Source organism: Scyliorhinus torazame, chromosome 9 (genome assembly GCF_047496885.1).
Source record: "Scyliorhinus torazame isolate Kashiwa2021f chromosome 9, sScyTor2.1, whole genome shotgun sequence".
Taxonomy (NCBI): domain Eukaryota; kingdom Metazoa; phylum Chordata; class Chondrichthyes; order Carcharhiniformes; family Scyliorhinidae; genus Scyliorhinus; species Scyliorhinus torazame.
In genome coordinates, this window is record NC_092715.1 from 128,875,202 (window position 1) to 128,895,856 (window position 20,655).

The 20,655-nt window shown below is 46.3% G+C and overlaps 1 protein-coding gene across 3 annotated transcripts in view; it reads left to right on the forward strand.

The window, feature by feature from the left end:
- Positions 1-20,655, forward strand: part of LOC140429471 (dmX-like protein 1) — a 366,142-nt gene that overhangs the window by 334,041 nt on the left and 11,446 nt on the right. For all 3 annotated transcript variants that reach the window (XM_072516509.1, XM_072516511.1, XM_072516510.1), the window contains one exon: positions 7,950-8,002. In XM_072516509.1, coding sequence (XP_072372610.1) covers positions 7,950-8,002 — 53 coding nt within the window. The remainder of the gene's footprint in view (positions 1-7,949; positions 8,003-20,655) is intronic.

Consider the following 20,655-nt stretch of genomic DNA (forward strand, 5'->3'; position numbering starts at 1 on the left):
ACCTTATTTGAACCACTTCTACTGTAAGGAGACCAAAACTATACCCAATATCCCAGATGTGGCCTCTCTTCAGCCCTCGACAGCTGTAGCAACATTTAACTACGTTTGTATTTGATTCTCTTTGTAATAAATGCCAACTTTCCATTTGCCTTCCTGATCACTTGCTGTACCTACATATTGACGTTTTGTGATTTGTATACGCTACAGAGACTATCAGCATCCCAGCTGTAATGCTGAAGACTTGTGCTCCGAAGTAAAATTGCTCAGTACCACTCCAGCACTAGCATCAATCTTGACATTATGGAAAATTACCCAGGGGTGTCTTGTCCGTGAAAAGCAGGACAAATCCAATCTGACCAATTACCACGGCACAAACCTTATTGAGTTCTTTGAGAAGGTGACCAAACAGGCGGATGAGGGTAAAGCAGTTGATGTGGTGTATATGGATTTCAGTAAAGCGTTTGATAAGGTTCCCCACAGTAGGCTACTGCAGAAAATACGGAGGCATGGGATTCAGGGTGATTTAGAAGTTTGGATCAGAAATTGGCTAGCTGGAAGAAGACAAAGGGTGGTGGTTGATGGGAAATGTTCAGACTGGAGTCCAGTTACTAGTGGTGTACCACAAGGATCTGCTTTAGGGCCACTGCTGTTTGTCATTTTTATAAATGACCTGGAGGAGGGCATAGAAGGATGGGTGAGTAAATTTGCAGATGACACTAAAGTCGGTGGAGTTGTGGACAGTGCGGAAGGATGTTACAAGTTACAGAGGGACATAGATAAGCTGCAGCGCTGGGCTGAGAGGTGGCAAATGGAGTTTAATGCAGAAAAGTGTGAGGTGATTCATTTTGGAAGGAATAACAGGAAGACAGAGAGTACTGGGCTAATGGTAAGATTCTTGGTAGTGTGGATGAGCAGAGAGGTCTCGGTGTCCATGTACATAGATCCCTGAAAGTTGCCACCCAGGTTGAGGGGGTTGTTAAGAAGGCATACGGTGTGTTAGCTTTTATTGGTAGAGGAATTGAGTTTCGGAGCCATGAGGTCATGTTGCAGCTGTACAAAACTCTGGTGCGGCCGCATTTGGAGTATTGCATGCAATTCTGCTCGCCGCATTATAGGAAGGATGTGGAAGCATTGGAAAGGGTGCAGAGGAGATTTACCAGAATGTTGCCTGGTATGGAGGGAATATCTTATGAGGAAAGGCTGAGGGACTTGAGGCTGTTTTCGTTAGAGAGAAGAAGGTTAAGAGGTGACTTAATTGAGGCATACAAGATGATCAGAGGATTGGATAGGGTGGACAGTGGGAGCCTTTTTCCTCGGATGGTGATGTCTAGCACCAGGGGACACAGCTTTAAATTGAGGGGAGATAGATATAAGACAGATGTCAGGTAGGTTCTTTACTCAGAGAGTGGTAGGGGCGTGGAATGCCCTGCCTGCAACAGTAGTGGACTCGCCAACACTAAGGACATTCAAATGGTCATTGGATAGACCTATGGATGATAAGGGAATTGTGTAGATGGGCTTTAGAGTGGTTTCACAGGTCGGCGCAACGTCGAGGGCCGAAGGGCCTGTACTGCGCTGTAATATTCTATGTTCTACATAAGCAAAATGCTGCTGGTGCTGGAAATTTAAAATAAAAATACAAAATGCTGGAAATACTCAGGGTTTCAGGTCAATGACCCTTCATCAGAATTTAGGACAACTAGCAATGTAATCAGTTTCAAGTAAGTCAAAATAGAAGGGGCAGGCAGAACAAACAGGAAGATCTGTGTTAGGGTGAAGTGCAGGAAAGATTGAAAGGCAAAAGGTTTCATGATACATAAGCCAAAGCGAGTCGTAATGAGTAAAATAAACAAAACTTGTGTGCAGATGAGGTGTGAATAGTTGGATAGTAGCCATCAGAATGCAAAATGAAGGGATAAAGAAGAAAATGAGGGAAAAAATAAACACTTATTTTAAAAAGCATCAAACAAAATAGAGGCAGAGGTTATGTTCAAAAACTCCATGATGAAGAAAGCGGTAGAGCACAGAGTCGAAAGATGGGGTGCTATTCCTCAAACTTAGGGGTTGACTAGTTATCATCTCCAACAAAATGATAGAAGCTGACAGTGACAGCACTACAATTATACTATTTCCAAATTTGCAGATGACACCAAAGTTCGTGGGAATGTAAGTTGTAAAGAGGCTTGAAAAGGAATTGGACAGGCTGTGAATGGGCTAGAACATGGCAGCTACAATATAATGTGAATAAGTGTGAAGTTATTCACTTCAGCAGAAAAACAACAAAGGCAAAATATTTCTTAAATGGTGACAAATTAGAAAGTGCAGCTGTCTCAATAGACTTGGGTGTCTTTGTTCATGAATGACTAAAAGCTAACGTGCAGGTGCGTCAAGCAATTAGGAAGGCAAATGGTATGTTGGACTTCATCGCGAGGGGATTAGAGTCCAGGAGTAAGGATGCCTTGCGGCAGTTTTACAGAGTTTTGATGAGACCTCACCTGGAGTATTGTGCATAGTTTTGGTCCCCTTATTTAAGAAAATATATACTTGCCATAGAGGGGGTGAAACAAAGGTCCACCAGATTAATCCCTGGAATGGCGCGATTGTTGTACGAGGAGAGATCGAGGAGACTGGGTTTGTACTCTCTGGAATTTTGAGAAATGAGGGATGACCTCATTGAAACTTAGCAAATTCTTGCAGGGGTGACTGATAAAATATTCCCCCTAGCTGGTGAGTCTAAAACCGGGGGACATAATCTCACGATAAGAGGTAGGCAGTTCAAGACATGAGGCCGAATTTCTTCTGAGTGTGGTGAATCTTTGCAATTCTGTATCCCAGAGGGCTGTGGAAACTCAAATCATTCAAGACAAAAAAATCAACAGATTTCTGGAGACTGATGACATTGAGGGATATGGAGATAGTGCAGGAAAGTGGCATTGAGGTAAATGATCAGTCATGATCTGATTAAATGATGGGATAGGCTTGATGGGCCAAATAGATAGACTATTCCTGTTCCAATCAAGCAACACTTAATCAGTCTGATCACAAATGCCCTGTTTTGCTTCTGTCAGGACTACTCAGTTCCAGGTTTCATTACAGCCTTGGTCCAAACATGGACAAAGAGTCAAATTCCAGAAGGCAAGAGAATGTGACATCAATGTAACATGCATTTGAGTGTGCCATCCAGGAGCACCAGTAAAATTGAAGTCAATAGAAAGCTAGAGATAAACTTTTCACTGGCTGAAGATATAGCTAGCACGAAGAAAGATGGTTTTGATTGTAGGAAGTCAATCATCATAGCCCTAGGGTATGACTGCAGGACCTACCCATGATTCCCTGCACTCATCCCTCCCTGCACCCGGCCCCCAATAAGATTAGAAGTGGAACGGTTTTCTGATGATTGTATGATGTTCAATTCCTGCATTCACAATTTGCCAATGTAGCAGTCTTTGCCTTCATGAGGAAAATCTGGACAAAGTCCAGACTTGTACTGATAAATGGCAAGTGACATTGCCAAGAAAATGACCATGTCCAAACAAGAGAGTTCTAACCACTCCCCCCTTGACATTCAATGGCATTACAATTGTGACATTCCTATTAACATAACTAGAACAGCCACATACATACTGTGGTTACAAGGGCAGATCAGCGACTCTGTCACAAGTGATTCCCCACCTGACTCCTCACAGTCTTCCCACCACTTAGAAGACACAAGTTAGGCCTCTAGTTCTGCGGCTGTTTTGTTGATTGTAGGATGGCAGAATGCCTCCTTTAGTTTCTCACGGCAATATTACAGGTTCTAGCAGCTTGGGGGAGGAGTTAGAGTTGTGACATAACTCCCACTTCCCCTTCGCTTGGACAAAGGATATATATTCCTGGTCTGGATTCTTGATGTTTTCATCCTTTAATAAGTTTATCAGAGGTTTCAAGGTTGTTTGTCCTCTCAGATGGTTCCTCTCCGAAAGCCAGGGCTTTGCCTCAGAAACGTAAAGTAGCCGTTTTGCATTTTCTTAGAATTCATAGATTATCATAGAATTTACAGTGCAGAAGGAGGCCATTCGGCCCGTCGAGTCTGCACCGGCTCTTGGGAAGAGCACCCGACCCAAGGTCAACACCTCCACCCTATCCCCGTAACCCAGTAACCCCACCCAACACTAAGGGCAATTTTGGACACTAAGGGCAATTAATCAAGGCCAATCCACCTAACCTGCACATCTTTGGACTGCGGGAGGAAACCGGAGCACCCGGAGGAAACCCACGCACACACGGGGAGAACGTGCAGACTCCGCACAGACCGTGACCCAAGCCGGAATCAAACCTGGGACCCTGGAGCTGTGAAGCAATTGTGCCATCTCCAATGCTACCGTGCTGCCCTTAATTTGGTTGTTACAGTCACAGGAGGCGTCATTGCTTCTTTGGCGAAAACAAAATTGCTGTAGTTTTCTGAAGGCTAGAAGTTAATTTTGTGCAAGTTACGGCCAATGTAAAGCCTTTTCCATTATATATTTTTTAACATATGTAAAGTAACCAGGATGATACAGAGATATGTATTCCAAAAACACTCAAGAAGCTTAGCATCCAGGACATAGCAGTTCATTGGACAACCATATTCACCTTCTTAAACATTTACTCCTCTCTTCCACCACCATCGCCCAAACCAGTGCAATTTGACTGCAGTGTGTACCATCCACAAGATGCACTGCAGTAACTTGTCCAGTCTTTTTAAATTGCATTTCCTAAACCTGCAACCTCTACCACCTACAAGAGTATCAGGCAGAAAAGAACGTCACCAACTCAGAATTTCCCTCTAAGTCATCCACTACCCTGACATGGAAATATATCACAGAATCACAGAATGATACAGTGCGGAAGAGACCCTTCAGCCCATTGAGTCTGCATTGATGGATAAAAGACACCTGACCTGCCTACCTAATCCCGTTTGCCAGCAGTTGGCTCATAACCGTGAATGTTATGACGTGCCAAATGCTAATCCAGGTACTTTTTAAAGGATGTGAGGTAACCTGCCCAGAGTGCGTGCATTCCGGACCATCACCACCCTCGAGGTAAAAATGTTTTTCCTCAAATCTCCCTAAACCTCCTGCCCCTCATCTTGAACTTGTGGCCCCTCGTGACTGACCCTTCAGCTAATGTTAACAGCTCCCTAGCCACCCTGTCCATGCCGCTCAGAATCTTGAACAGCTCAATCAAGTCACCCCTCAGTCTTCTCTGCTCCAGCGAAAAGAACCCAAGCCTATCGAACCTCACCATAACTTAAATATTCCGTCCCCGGCAACATCCTAGTGAATCGTCTCTGCAACCCCTCCAGTGCAATCACATCCTTCCTATAATGTGGTGACCAGAATTGCACACCGTACTCCAGCTGTGACCTCAACAAAATTCTATACAGCTCCAACATGACCTCCCTGCTTTTGTAATCTACGCCTCGATTGATAAAGGCAAGTGTCCTATATTGCCTTTTCACCACCCTATTAACCTGCCCTTCTGCCTTCAGAGACAGTTGGACAAACACGCCAAGGTACCTTTGTTCTTCAGAATTTCCCAGTGTCAGGCCATTCATTGAATATTTCCTTGTCACTACTCCTTCCAAAGTGTATCATTTCACACTTTTCAGGGTTAAATTGCATCTGTCACTTTTCTGCCCATTTGACCATCCTTCCTATATCTTAATGTAATCCAAGACACTCAACCTCACTGTTAACTACCCGGCCAATCTTTGTGTCATCCACAAACTTACTCATGCTACCTCCCACATAGTCATCTATGTTGTTTATATAAATTATATATATTATATATTATATATATATATATATATATATATATATATATATATATAAATTATACTGGCTGTGGGTCACTGTCTGTGTGGAGTTTGCACATTCTCCCCGTGTTTGCGTGGGTTTCGCCCCCACAACCCAAAGATGTGCAAGGTAGGTGGATTGGCCAAGCTTAATTGCCCTTTAATTGGAAAAAATGAATCGGGTACTCTTTAAAAAAAAAAAAAAAAAAAATTTTTTTAAATATTTGTTAATGTTTTACAGATTGTAAAATTGAGCCATCATTGTAGATTTAAGAAGGAACCAGATTCAGAGTCGAAAGATAGAAGTCTGATTTGAACCTAAAAAATATGTCTCTCATTGGTTTGTCACTGAATGGCAGTGCCTTACATATATAAATATAATTATATAAATTTCACCTGAGGAAGGAGCAGCGCTCCGAAAGCTAGTGACATCGAAACAAACCTGTTGGACTTTAACCTGGTGTTGTAAGACTTCGTACTGTGCTCACCCCAGTCCAACGCCGGCATCTCCACATCATGTTTATATAAATGACAAGCAATAGGGGACCCAACACAGATCCCTGTGGCGTGCCACTGGATATTGGCAACCCAAGCCGATCCAACCTCTCTTCATACCTTAAATGTTCCATCCCAAGCAACATCCTGGTGAATCACGTCTGCACCCCCTCCAATGCAATCACATCCTTCTTATAATGTGGTGACCAGAACTGCACATAGTACTCCTGCTGTGGCCTCACCAAAGTTCTAAACAACTCCAACACCGCCTTTGTGCTTTTGTAATCTGAGCCTCGATTGATAAAGGCAAGTGTCCCTTATGCCTTTTTCACCATCCTATTAGCCTGCCCTTCTGCCTTCACAGATCTATGGACAAACACTCCAAGGTACCTTTGTTACTCGGAGCTTCCCAGTGTCAGGCCATTCATTGAAAACTCCCTTGTCAAATATCACCTGTTCCTTCATTATCAGTAGGCGCAAATCCTGGAACCTAACCACAATGTGAGATTATCTTCAACATATGGGTGATAGTCATTCAAATCATTCGCCGCCACCCTCTTGAGAGTAATTGGGTTTGGGTAATAAATTCTGCCTTGCTAATAGTGCCCACATCCCAAGAATGATTTTTTTCATCAGCTTTGACAAAAGGTCATCTGGACTTGAAACGTTAGCTCTTTTCTCTCTCTACAGATGCTTCCAGACCTCCTGAGATTTTCCAATATTTTCTCAAAGATTTTTTATTCCTCCTTGTACTGAGCAGATAATATTTGTTAATGTTAGGGCAACACGGTGGCGCAGTGGGTTAGCCCTGCAGCCTCACGGCGCCGAAGTCCCAGGTTCAATCCTGGCTGTGGGTCACTGTCTGTGTGGAGTTTGCACATTCTCCCCGTGTTTGCGTGGGTTTCGCCCCCACAACCCAAAGATGTGCAGGGTAGGTGGATTGGCCAAGCTTAATTGCTCTTTAATTGGAAAAAATGAATCGGGTACTCTTAAAAAAAATTTTTTTTTAATATTTGTTAATGTTTTACAGATTGTAAAATTGAACCATCATTGTAGATTTAAGAAGGAACCAGATTCAGAGTCGAAAGATAGAAGTCTGATTTGAACCTAAAAAATATGTGTCTCATTGGTTTGTCACTGAATGGCAGTGCCTTACACATGTAATCTGAGCCTCACTGTCAATTGTTCAGTGTGACCCTTGTCTCAAAGTTGTTCCTGGAATCTTACAAATTTGGAGAAGTGCTACTGGTACCACTTCCAGCCATGACATCAATCCGATAGATCAGCAAATGGATGGTTCATTGGTTTACACAATCCCTTATGGGAAATGGCATTCGTCATTCCATCTGCAAATCATATTTCTTACACTTTAATTTTCTTTCATTTCGCATCTGAATTTCCTTTTTTCTCCTTTTTTAAAAATTGACAACTATTTTGAAGTTTTCACTTAGATCTATGACTATAATATTTCAATTATGGCAAAAGCATTAAAGTTAGCCAAGCCAGGGTGTGAGACTGGAGAGCTAGATACAAATGTCAGTCTCAAGTTTGACCTTTTTTGAAGAACAGAAGGAAATGAACTTATGCATGTAGATTACATAAAGTATATTAGTCATGATTACGTTTTCTGCCCCTCTAGGAATATCTGCCTCTGGGATACACTTGTGCCACAAACCAATAGTCTCGTTCATGGTGAGCTTAACAGAAAATATGTGGTGTCAAATTCATAACTGCATTTGTGTGTAAAATATTTTTATTCTCCATTTTCACATTTTCTTCAGAATTTACACCCCACCAACAAGCAGTAAACGGTAAAAAATACAAAGTCAATCCCCTTCTCAACAACGATCCCATCCTCCCACCACCCCAAACAACGCCCCACCTGACAATATAAACATCAAATAAAACAAACCCTCCCACGGTGGGAAAAACAAAGGAAAAAATAAATAAAAAGGAATCAGGAATCGCCTATGGTCATCATTGACCAATAGAATCCACCCCCCCCCCTCCCCCTAACATTCAATGCCATCCAATCCCCGAAAGAGTACCGTAAATGACACCCATGAATTGTAAATCCCTCCTCCCCGACGCCTCCACTCCACTTCCTCTTATAAAACTCCTCCCCCCCAACCTCTGTTCCTTCCCCCCCCCCCCACCCAACTTTCCATCCCGGCTAGACTCATCGGAACCTGTTCTGCCAGGCTCCGATGGCCGCAGCCGCTCCCCCCACCTCACTCCCGTAAACAGGCCAGCGTGGAGGCCCCCGCCCGGGTCTCTTTCCCCCTTTCCTGGTACCAGGAAAACCAAGAAATCCCCTTTAGCACACAAACCCCTCATACACACCCAAGCCCCAAAGAACCATCATTGCAAGTGAAAGTCCCATCTCTTTCCTTGTCCAAATATATACAACGTTGGCTCATTTAGCACATGCACCAGCATGCAGTGAAAAACTACAGTTAACTGAGGCTACATCGGTTCATGACCATTTCTCAATTCAGCCACAGTCCTTCTGCCTTCGCAAACTCCTCCGCTGCTTCCGCCGTCCCAAAATAAAAGTCCTTGGATTTGTAGGTCACTCAACTTAGCTGGGTATACTATGCTGCACTGCACCTTACTGATGTACAGTGGCCTCTTCACCCGGCTGAAGGCAGCCTGCCTCCTCGCCAGCTCCATTGTAAAGTCCTGATATATGCGTATACCAGCTCCAGCCCACTGCACCACCCGCGTCTGCTTTGCCCAGCACAGGACCTTCACCTTCACACTGTACCTACGAAAACACAGAGTCACTACTCTTGAAGGCTCACTCTCCTTTGGTACAGGCCTCCACGACCGATGAGCCCGATCCAGTTCATATCGGGAGGGATCATCCCCTCCCCCAATAGCTTCGCCAGCATCATGGCAAAATACTCAGTCGGCATTGGGCCTTCCACTCCTTCGGGCAAACCCACAATCCTCAGATTATGTCGCCTGGATCTGTTTTCCAAGTCGTCCATTTTGGCTCGCAGACCCTTCTTGATCTCTATCACCTTCCGCATCTCCTTCCCCATCGAGGTAAGTTGATCACTGTGCTGCAATAATGTCTCTTCCACATCCTTCAGTGCCTCACCTTGCTCCTGCACCTTTGCCACTGCGCTCAATACCGCCGCCCTCACCGGGGCAATCGCCTCCTCAACCAGCACTTTCAATACCGCCCCCATCTCCTTCCTCATCGCCTCCATGTGTTTTGTGAACTGCCTTTCGAGTTCCACGGCCATCACCTTAGTAATTTCTTCAGCCGTGGGCAATGCGGCCTCCCCTGGTGCCCCAGCCTCCACTGTTCTTGCCGTCCCCGCGGTGACCTTTCCACTCCCCGACGGATTTTCAGCCGCTTTGTTCACGGCCGTTTTTTTTACTTATTTTCAACATTTCCCTTCACTGTGCCTTCTCCCTGCTTTTGCCGCCTCCAGTGCCCCTGGGACCGGGCATTAAACCCCGAAAATGCCGTACCCGAATGGGAGCCCTCCAATGTGCGGCTGCCTCCCGCCCGCCGTCGCCAGAAGCCCTCATAACAGCATTTATAATGAAACTTTATCGGCAATAACTAGTAAAAAATTGTTCACAGAATAATTGGAGAAAATTAATTAACTTAAGCATTTTGTGACCTTGAGCAAATGATGCATGTTGTTGCTTGGACAGTTAGATTTTCAAATTTTTTTTTAACAATCAAAATTGCTCTATACTGTTCAGCTGCTGAGGCCCAGGCATGGACATCACCTCCTCCCCCATTGCTCTTTCCTCCTTTAGGACACTGCATAGAACTTACCTGTTCAGCCAAGCTTTTGGTCCCTGCCTCAATATCTTTTCATCTCGCTAATGTCAAATTTTGCCTGGTGATTCTTTGAATCATCGTGAGATGTTTTCTACTTTAAATGAGCTTTGGAAATGCAAGTTACTGTTAAAAGGGCAGTGTCGGATATATTCTGCACCATATTTAAATCAATTTAACACTGCACAGCATTTCTTTTTTATAGAATTATGACCTTTATTACTGAGTAAGCAATAAAAAAATGGATCCAAGGTAGATTTTAAAGTAATATTTAAGCACCTAATTGATTATGACAGGCAGAACTGAATACCGACACTGCCGTGTAGTAATTAGAAATCTTTTGTGCTACGAATTTACCTTTTTCTTTCTTGGATTTTAATTGTATACTTCAGAATTGTATTTTCAGTGTCGGGATACGTTTATTTTGATTCAGCTGTTATTTTCTGAGTTTAATGCGAATGGGGAACATTTAAGAAAAGATCACATGTAAAAAGTGCAATTTCCATTGTACAAGAAATCTTTAATTTATTTGAAATGTTCTATTGCGATGATCAGAGAAGTCTTGTCCACAAGAGTGTGGTAAATTTATTTTGGGGTTGTGCCCCAGCTGACTGAGACTTGGTGTGTTTGGAATCTGTGGCACTTGCATAGATCTTGCACAATTACAAAGCAGCTTTATGAAAACTGAGTAGTATCTATATATACTCTATTTTTCTGTCATCTTCATGCTAAGGTAAGGAATTCACTTTTTGCTGTACGTGAACAACATGCAAAAAAACTAAAACTATTAATGTTGTAAGCATACTGTTTAACAGTGTCACTTTCTCAGTGCATGTTAAAATACATACCCTATTGTAGTGTCATCACTCTTGAGTTATACTTCCAAGTATACATAGATCTAAGGCCATGTAAAGGTAAAGCATGTGCTCTGCAGTGGCATTTGGGTGCTGATTGGAAAGTGTGTCTTGCTATTCATGGCTTACTTTTTATTTAGAAAGCTTATAGCCCTTTGTATTTTAAGGATGGTTTGTCTTTGGTTTCCAGTCAATCAGTTGATCTGTAAAAACATTTTGGTGCAATTTTTTTTTTTTTAAACAATTATTTTTTCCAATTAAGAGGCAATTTAACTTCTGGATGCGGCGATGACCAGCGAAGTCGCACGTTTCGGCAGCTCCCGGTGAAACGGACTTTTGGGCTCTTGATAGGAACCCCAACGGCAATTTTGACGGCTAAAAACACTGTGCGGTAAACCAGAAGGGAATCCCCCCTGGACACGGATGAAAAAAGGAGGAGAAAGTGGCCGGATTGCAGTGGATCCTTTAGAACAGCGGCAAGGAAGGCAAGCAAAAACCAAGATGGCGTCAGAAGGTGGCAGTTTAACATGGGGCCCTGAACAACAAGAGTTCTTGAAATGCTGTGTGGAAGAGCTCAAAAAGGAAATGAAGAAAGAGCTGTTGGCCCCGATACTACAGGCGATCGAAGGGCTAAAGGAGGAACAAAAGACCCAGGAGCGGGAGCTTCGGGTCGTGAAGGCAAAGGCAGCCGAGAATGAGGACGCCATACAGGGCCTGGTGGTGAAGACGGAGACACATGAGGCACATCAGAAACGATGTGTGGAAAGGTTGGAGGCACTGGAGAACAACGCAAGGAGGAACAACCTGAGGATTCTTGGTCTTCCTGAAGGTGTGGAGGGAGCGGACGTCGGGGCATATGTGAGCACGATGCTGCACTCGTTAATGGGAGCGGAGGCCCCGGCTGGTCCGTTGGAGGTGGAGGGAGCATACCGAGTGATGGCGCGAGGGCCGAGAGCAGGAGAAATTCCCAGAGCCATAGTGGTGAGATTCCTCCGTTTTAAGGATCGAGAAATGGTCCTTAGATGGGCAAAGAAAACTCGGAGCAGTAAATGGGAGAACGCGGTGATCCGCGTTTATCAAGACTGGCGTGCGGAGGTGGCGAGAAGGAGGGCGAGCTTTAATCGGGCCAAGGCGGTGCTTCATAAAAAGAAGATAAAATTTGGAATGCTGCAACCGGCAAGACTGTGGGTCACATATCGAGGGAGGCACCACTACTTTGAGACGGCGGATGAAGCGTGGACTTTTATTGTGGAAGAAAAACTGGAATGAGCGGGTTATTAAAAAGAACGTTTGAACAAAGTGGTGGGGCGAATGTGGGGGGCAAAGAGGGGGGTTAAAAAGGGGGGAAAGAGGAGTTTTATGTACTAATCCTGCGATGTGGTAACTTTTCTCTCTCCCACAGGTGGTGATGGGGCGAGGATGTGAAGTTGGAGGAGATGGGGCGTTGGCCATTGGGGGTGGGGCCAAGGGAGAAGCGCGGGCTTGGTTCCCGCGCTATGATAATCATGGCGGGAATAGAGAAGCAGGAAGGAGGGGGCGTCGCACGGTGCGAGCCGAGGTCACGGGGGGAAGCCGAGGTCGGCCAGAGTTTGCTGACTTCTGGGAGCAACATGGGGGGAGTAATTACGCTAGCGGGGGATTGGGAGGGGGGAATTACTGGGTTGCTGCTGCTGGGGAGAGGGGGGAGCTGATATGGGAGGGGATGGGCGGGGGGGGCACCGCCTGGGGGAGATACAGCTGCGTAGGAACCGGGTGAGGAGCTGGAAAAAGGTGATGGCTAATCGACAAGGGGGGGGTGTAGGAAGCCCCCCAACCCAGTTGATCACGTGGAACGTGAGAGGGCTGAACGGGCCGATAAAGAGGGCACGGGTACTCGCACACCTTAAGAAACTTAAGGCAGATGTGGTTATGTTACAGGAAACGCACCTGAAACTGATAGACCAGGTTAGGCTACGCAAAGGATGGGTGGGGCAGGTGTTCCATTCGGGGCTAGATGTGAAAAACAGGGGGGTGGCTATATTAGTGGGGAAGCGGGTAATGGTCGAGGCAAAGACTATAGTGGCGGATAACGGGGGCAGATACGTGATGGTGAGTGGCAAACTACAGGGGGAGACGGTGGTTTTGGTAAACGTATATGCCCCGAACTGGGATGATGCCAATTTTATGACGCGGATGCTAGGACGCATTCCGGACCTAGAGATGGGAAAGCTGATAATGGGGGGAGATTTTAATACGGTGTTGGAACCAGGGCTGGATAGGTCGAAGTCCAGGACTGGAAGGAGGCCGGCAGCAGCCAAAGTACTTAAAGATTTTATGAAGCAGATGGGAGGTGTAGACCCGTGGAGATTTAGCAGACCTAGGAGTAAGGAGTTCTCGTTTTTCTCCTATGTCCATAAAGTCTACTCGCGAATAGACTTTTTTGTGCTGGGAAGGGCGTTGATCCCGAAGGTGAGGGGAACGGAGTATACGGCTATAGCCATTTCGGATCACGCTCCACACTGGGTAGACTTGGAGATAGGGGAGGAAACAGGAGGGCGCCCACCCTGGAGAATGGACATGGGACTAATGGCAGATGAGGGGGTGTGTCTAAGGCTGAGGGGGTGCATTGAAAAGTACTTGGAACTCAATGATAATGGGGAGGTCCAGGTGGGAGTGGTCTGGGAGGCGTTGAAGGCGGTGGTTAGAGGGGAGCTGATATCAATAAGGGCACATAAAGGGAAGCAGGAGAGTAAGGAACGGGAACGGTTGCTGCAAGAACTTTTGAGGGTGGACAGACAATATGCGGAAGCACCGGAGGAGGGACTGTACAGGGAAAGGCAAAGGCTACATGCAGAATTTGACTTGCTGACTACGGGCACTGCAGAGGCACAATGGAGGAAGGCACAGGGTGTACAGTACGAATATGGGGAGAAGGCGAGCAGGTTGCTGGCACACCAATTGAGGAAAAGGGGAGCAGCGAGGGAAATCGGGCGAGTGAGGGATGAGGAAGGAGAGATGGAGTGGGGAGCGGAGAGAGTGAATGGAGTGTTCAAGACATTTTATAAAAAATTATATGAAGCTCAACCCCCGGATGGGAGGGAGAGAATGATGGGCTTCTTGGATCGGCTGGAATTTCCCAAGGTGGAAGAGCAGGAAAGGGTGGGACTGGGAGCACAGATCGAGGTAGAAGAAGTGGTGAAAGGAATTAGGAGCATGCAGGCGGGAAAGGCCCCGGGAGCGGATGGATTCCCAGTCGAATTCTATAGAAAATATGTGGACTTGCTCGCCCCGGTATTGACGAGGACCTTTAATGAGGCAAAGGAAAGGGGACAACTGCCCCCGACTATGTCTGAAGCAACGATATCGCTTCTCTTAAAGAAGGAAAAGGACCCGCTACAATGCGGGTCCTATCGACCTATTTCCCTCCTAAATGTAGATGCCAAGATCCTGGCCAAGGTAATGGCAATGAGAATAGAGGAATGTGTCCCGGGGGTGGTCCACGAGGACCAAACTGGGTTTGTGAAGGGGAGACAGCTGAACACGAATATACGGAGGCTGTTAGGGGTAATGATGATGGCCCCACCAGAGGGGGAAACGGAGATAGTAGTGGCGATGGATGCCGAGAAAGCATTTGATAGAGTGGAGTGGGATTATTTGTGGGAGGTGTTGAGGAAATTTGGTTTTGGAGAGGGGTATGTTAGATGGGTGCAGCTGTTGTATAGGGCCCCAATGGCGAGCGTGGTTACGAATGGACGGGGATCTGCATATTTTCGGCTCCATAGAGGGACAAGGCAGGGATGCCCCCTGTCCCCATTATTGTTTGCACTGGCGATTGAGCCCCTGGCGATAGCGTTGAGGGGTTCCAAGAAGTGGAGGGGAGTACTTAGAGGAGGAGAAGAACACCGGGTATCTTTGTATGCGGACGATTTGTTACTATACGTGGCAGACCCGGCGGAGGGGATGCCAGAAATAATGCGGATACTTGGGGAGTTTGGGGATTTTTCAGGGTATAAATTGAACATGGGGAAAAGTGAGTTGTTTGTGGTGCATCCAGGGGAGCAGAGTAGAGAAATAGAGGACATACCGTTGAGGAAGTGCTGAATTTGGTGCTTTTTAAGTGCGATAGTGAGAGTTTGGTGACCGAGGGAGTATAAGGCTTCATTTTTATCTAAAGTTTAGTCTTTCTTTTATTTAGTTAATTAACTTAAAAGTTGCTGTTTGGTTTAGAAGAAGGTGAATTTTCAATCAGCTTTAAACAGGCTTCTACTTCTAGGCACTTGCAGCTGGAGCTTGTTAATTAGTTAATTGGATTAGGCCAGTTTTTCAGAGGCTAGATTCACAGTATAAAAGTGATCCCCTACAGTGCAGACTTTGTTTGCACTGAGTGCTGAATTTGGTGCTTTTTGAGTGCGATAGTGAGAGTTTGGTGACCGAGGGAGTGCTGAATTTGGTGCTTTTTGAGTGCGATAGTGAGAGTTTGGTGACCGAGGGAGTGCTGAATTTGGTGCTTTTTGAGTGCGATAGTGAGAGTTTGGTGACCGAGGGAGTTAGGTGAGGAGGGAGTAAGGTGCTCCTTTCATTTTGTTTCCGACATTTCCGCAAAGAGTGTGAAGAGAGCCAGGAGTTTACAGGAAGTGTAGCTGACTGGGAGCAGAGTCGAAGGGCGGAGATCTAGTTAGTCCACACAGCAGCTATATTCTTTAAGGTAAGAGGGGATGGAGGCTAGGCCAGTTACATGCTCCTCCTGTAGGATGTGGGTGGTGAGGGATACCACCGGTGTCCCCACTGACTATACCTGCGGGAAGTGCACCCAACTTCAGCTCCTCAAAGACCGTGTTAGGGAACTGGAGCTGAAGCTGGATGAACTTCGGATCATCCGGGAGGCAGAGGGGGTGATTGAGAAGAGTTACAGGGAGGTAACCACACCCAAGGTACAGGACAAGAATAGCTGGGTTACAGTCAGGGGGAAAAAAACAAACAGGCAGACAGTGCAGGGATCCCTCGTGGCCGTTCCCCTTCAAAACAAGTATACCCTTTTGGATGCTGTTGGGGGGGATGACCTACCGGGGGAAGGCGCTAGCGGTCAGGTCTCTGGCACGGAGTCTGGCTCTGGGGCTCAGAAGGGAAGGGGGGAGAATAGAAAAGCAATAGTTGTAGGAGATTCAATGGTTAGGGGAATAGATAGGAGATTCTGTGGTCGCGAGCGAGACTCCCGGAAGGTATGTTGCCTCCCAGGGCCAGGGATGTCTCGGATCGTGTCTTCAGGATCCTTAAGGGGGAGGGGGAGCAGCCAGAAGTCGTGGTGCACATTGGTACCAACGACGTAGGTAGGAAAAGGGGTGTGGAGGTAATAAACAAGTTTAGGGAGTTAGGCTGGAAGTTGAAAGCCAGGACAGATAGAGTTGTCATCTCTGGTTTGTTGCCGGTGCCACGTGATAGCGAGGCTAGGAATAGGGAGAGAGTGCAGTTGAACACGTGGCTGCAGGAATGGTGTAGGAGGGAGGGCTTCAGGTATTTGGATAATTGGAGCGCATTCTGGGGAAGGTGGGACCTGTACAAGCAGGACGGGTTGCATCTGAACCAGAGGGGCACCAATATCCTGGGAGGGAGGTTTGCTAGTACTCTTCGGGAGGGTTTAAACTAATTTGGCAGGGGAATGGGAACCGGATTTGTAGTCCAGCAACTAAGGTAGCCGATATTCAGGACGCCAAAGCATGTAATGAGGCAGTGGGGAAGGGAACACTGACAAAGGAGAGTATTTGCAGGCACGGAGATGGGTTGAAGTGTGTATACTTCAACGCAAGAAGCATCAGGAATAAGGTGGGTGAACTTAAGGCATGGATCGGTACTTGGGACTACGATGTGGTGGCCATCACGGAAACTTGGATAGAAGAGGGGCAGAAATGGTTGTTGGAGGTCCCTGGTTATAGATGTTTCAATAAGATTAGGGAGGGTGGTAAAAGAGGTGGGGGGGGTGGCATTATTAATTAGAGATAGTATAACAGCTACAGAAAGGCAGTTCGAGGAGTATCACCCTATTGAGGTAGTATGGGTTGAAGTCAGAAATAGGAAAGGAGCAGTCACCTTGTTAGGAGTTTTCTATAGGCCCCCCAATAGTAACAGAGATGTGGAGGAACAGATTGGGAAACAGATTTTGGAAAGGTGCAGAAGTCATAGGGTAGTAGTCATGGGCGACTTTAACTTCCCAAATATTGAGTGGAAACTCTTTAGATCAAATAGTTTGGATGGGGTGGTGTTTGTGCAGTGTGTCCAGGAAGCTTTTCTAACACAGTATGTAGATTGTCCGACCAGAGGAGGGGCAATATTGGATTTAGTACTGGGTAATGAACCAGGGCAAGTGATAGATTTGTTAGTGGGGAAGCATTTTGGAGATAGTGACCACAATTCTGTGACTTTCACTTTAGTAATGGAGAGGGATAGGTACGTGCAACAGGGCAAGGTTTACAATTGGGGGAAGGGTAAATACGATGTTGTCAGACAAGAATTGAAGTGCATAAGTTGGGAACATAGGCTGGCAGGGAAGGACACAAGTGAAATGTGGAACTTGTTCAAGGAACAGGTGCTACGTGTCCTTGATATGTATGTCCCTGTCAGGCAGGGAAGAGATGGTCGAGTGAGGGAACCATGGTTGACAAGAGAGGTTGAATGTCTTGTTAAAAGGAAAAAGGTGACTTATGTAAGGCTGAGGAAACAAGGTTCAGACAGGGCATTGGAGGGATACAAGATAGCCAGGAGGGAACTGAAGAAAGGGATTAGGAGAGCTAAGAGAGGGCATGAACAATCTTTGGCGGGTAGGATCAAGGAAAACCCCAAGGCCTTTTACACATATGTGAGAAATCTGAGAATGACTAGAGCGAGGGTAGGTCCGATCAAGGACAGTAGCGGGAGATTGTGTATTGAGTCTGAAGAGATAAGAGAGGTCTTAAATTAGTATTTTTCTTCTGTATTTACAAATGAGAGGGGCGATATTGTTGGAGAGGACAGTGTGAAACAGATTGGTAAGCTCGAGGAAATACTTGTCAGGAAGGAAGATGTGTTGGGCATTTTGAAAAACTTGAGGATAGACAAGTCCCCCGGGCCTGACGGGATATATCCAAGGATTCTATGGGAAGCAAGAGATGAAATTGCAGAGCCGTTGGCAATGATCTTTTCGTCCTCACTGTCAACAGGGGTGGTACCAGGGGATTGGAGAGTGGCGAATGTCGTGCCCCTGTTCAAAAAAGGAACTAGGGATAACCCTGGGAATTACAGGCCAGTTAGTCTTACTTCGGTGGTAGGCAAAGTAATGGAAAGGGTACTGAAGGATAGGATTTCTGAGCATCTGGAAAGACACTGCTTGATTAGGGATAGTCAGCACGGATTTGTGAGGGGTAGGTCTTGCCTTACAAATCTTATTGAATTCTTCGAGGAGGTGACCAAGCATGTGGATGAAGGTAAAGCAGTGGATGTAGTGTACATGGATTTTAGTAAGGCATTTGATAAAGTTCCCCATGGTAGGCTTATGCAGAAAGTAAGGAGGCATGGTATAGTGGGAAATTTGGCCAGTTGGATAACGAACTGGCTAACCGATAGAAGTCAGAGAGTGGTGGTGGATGGCAAATATTCAGCCTGGATCCCAGTTACCAGTGGCGTACCGCAGGGATCAGTTCTGGGTCCTCTGCTGTTTGTGATTTTCATTAATGACTTGAATGAGGGAGTTGAAGGGTGGGTCAGTAAATTTGCAGACGATACGAAGATTGGCGGAGTTGTGGATAGTAAGGAGGGCTGTTGTCGGCTGCAAAGAGACATAGATAGGATGCAGAGCTGGGCTGAGAAGTGGCAGATGGAGTTTAACCCTGAAAAGTGTGAGGTTGTCCATTTTGGAAGGACAAATATGAATGCGGAATACAGGGTTAACGGTAGAGTTCTTGGCAATGTGGAGGAGCAGAGAGATCTTGGGGTCTATGTTCATACATCTTTGAAAGTTGCCACTCAAGTGGATAGAGCTGTGAAGAAGGCCTATGGTGTGCTCGCGTTCATTAACAGAGGGATTGAATTTAAGAGCCGTGAGGTGATGATGCAGCTGTACAAAACTTTGGTAAGGCCACATTTGGAGTACTGTGTACAGTTCTGGTCGCCTCATTTTAGGAAGGATGTGGAAGCTCTGGAAAAGGTGCAAAGAAGATTTACCAGGATGTTGCCTGGAATGGAGAGTAGGTCTTACGAGGAAAGGTTGAGGGTACTAGGCCTTTTCTCATTAGAGCGGAGAAGGATGAGGGGCGACTTGATAGAGGTTTATAAGATGATCAGGGGAATAGATAGAGTAGACAGTCAGAGACTTTTTCCCCGGGTGGAACACACCATTACAAGGGGACATAAATTTAAGGTGAAAGGTGGAAGATATAGGAGGGATATCAGAGGTAGGTTCTTTACCCAGAGAGTAGTGGGGGCATGGAATGCACTGCCTGTGGAAGTAGTTGAGTCGGAAACATTAGGGACCTTCAAGCGGCTATTGGATAGGTACATGGATGACGGTAAAATGATATAGTGTAGATTTATTTGTTCTTAAGGGCAGCACGGTAGCATTGTGGATAGCGCAATTGCTTCACAGCTCCATGGTCCCAGGTTCGATTCCGGCTTGGGTCATTGTCTGTGCGGAGTCTGCACGTCCTCCCCGTGTCTGCGTGGGTTTCCTCCGGGTGCTCCGGTTTCCTCCCACAGTCCAAAGATGTGCGGGTTAGGTGAATTGGCCAATGATAAATTGCCCTTAATGTCCAAATTGCCCTTGGTGTTGGGTGGAGGTGTTGAGTTTGGGTATGGTGCTCTTTCCAAGAGCCGGTGCAGACTCAAAGGGCCGAATGGCCTCCTTCTGCACTCTAAATTCAATGATAATCTATGATTAATCTAGGACAAAGGTTCGGCCCAACATCGTGGGCCGAAGGGCCTGTTCTGTGCTGTATTTTCTATGTTCTATCAGGGACTTTCGCTACCTGGGGATCCAGATAGCCAAGAATTGGGGCACATTGCATAGGTTAAATTTAACGCGGTTGGTGGAACAAATGGAGGAGGATTTCAAGAGATGGGATATGGTATCCCTGTCACTGGCAGGGAGGGTGCAGGCGGTTAAGATGGTGGTCCTCCCGAGATTCCTCTTTGTGTTTCAGTGCCTCCCGGTGGTGATCACGAAGGCTTTTTTTAAAAGGATTGAAAAGAGCATCATGGGTTTTGTGTGGGCCGGGAAGACCTCGAGAGTGAGGAAGGGATTCTTACAGCGTAGCAGAGATAGGGGGGGGCTGGCACTACCGAGCCTAAGTTAGTATTATTGGGCCGCTAATATTTCAATGGTGAGGAAGTGGATGGGAGAGGAGGAGGGAGCGGCGTGGAAGAGATTAGAGAGGGCGTCCTGTAGGGGGACTAGCCTACAGGCTATGGTGACAGCCCCATTGCCGTTCTCACCGAGGAACTACACCACAAGCCCGGTGGTGGTGGCTACACTGAAGATTTGGGAACAGTGGAGACGGCATAGGGGAAAGACTGGAGCCTTGGGGGGGTCACCGATAAGAAACAACCATAGGTTTGCCCCGGGGGGGAATGGATGGGGGATATGGAATGTGGCAAAGAGCAGGAATAACGCAACTGAAAGATCTGTTTGTGGATGGGAAGTTCGCGAGCCTGGGAGCGCTGACCGAGAAATATGGGTTGCCCCA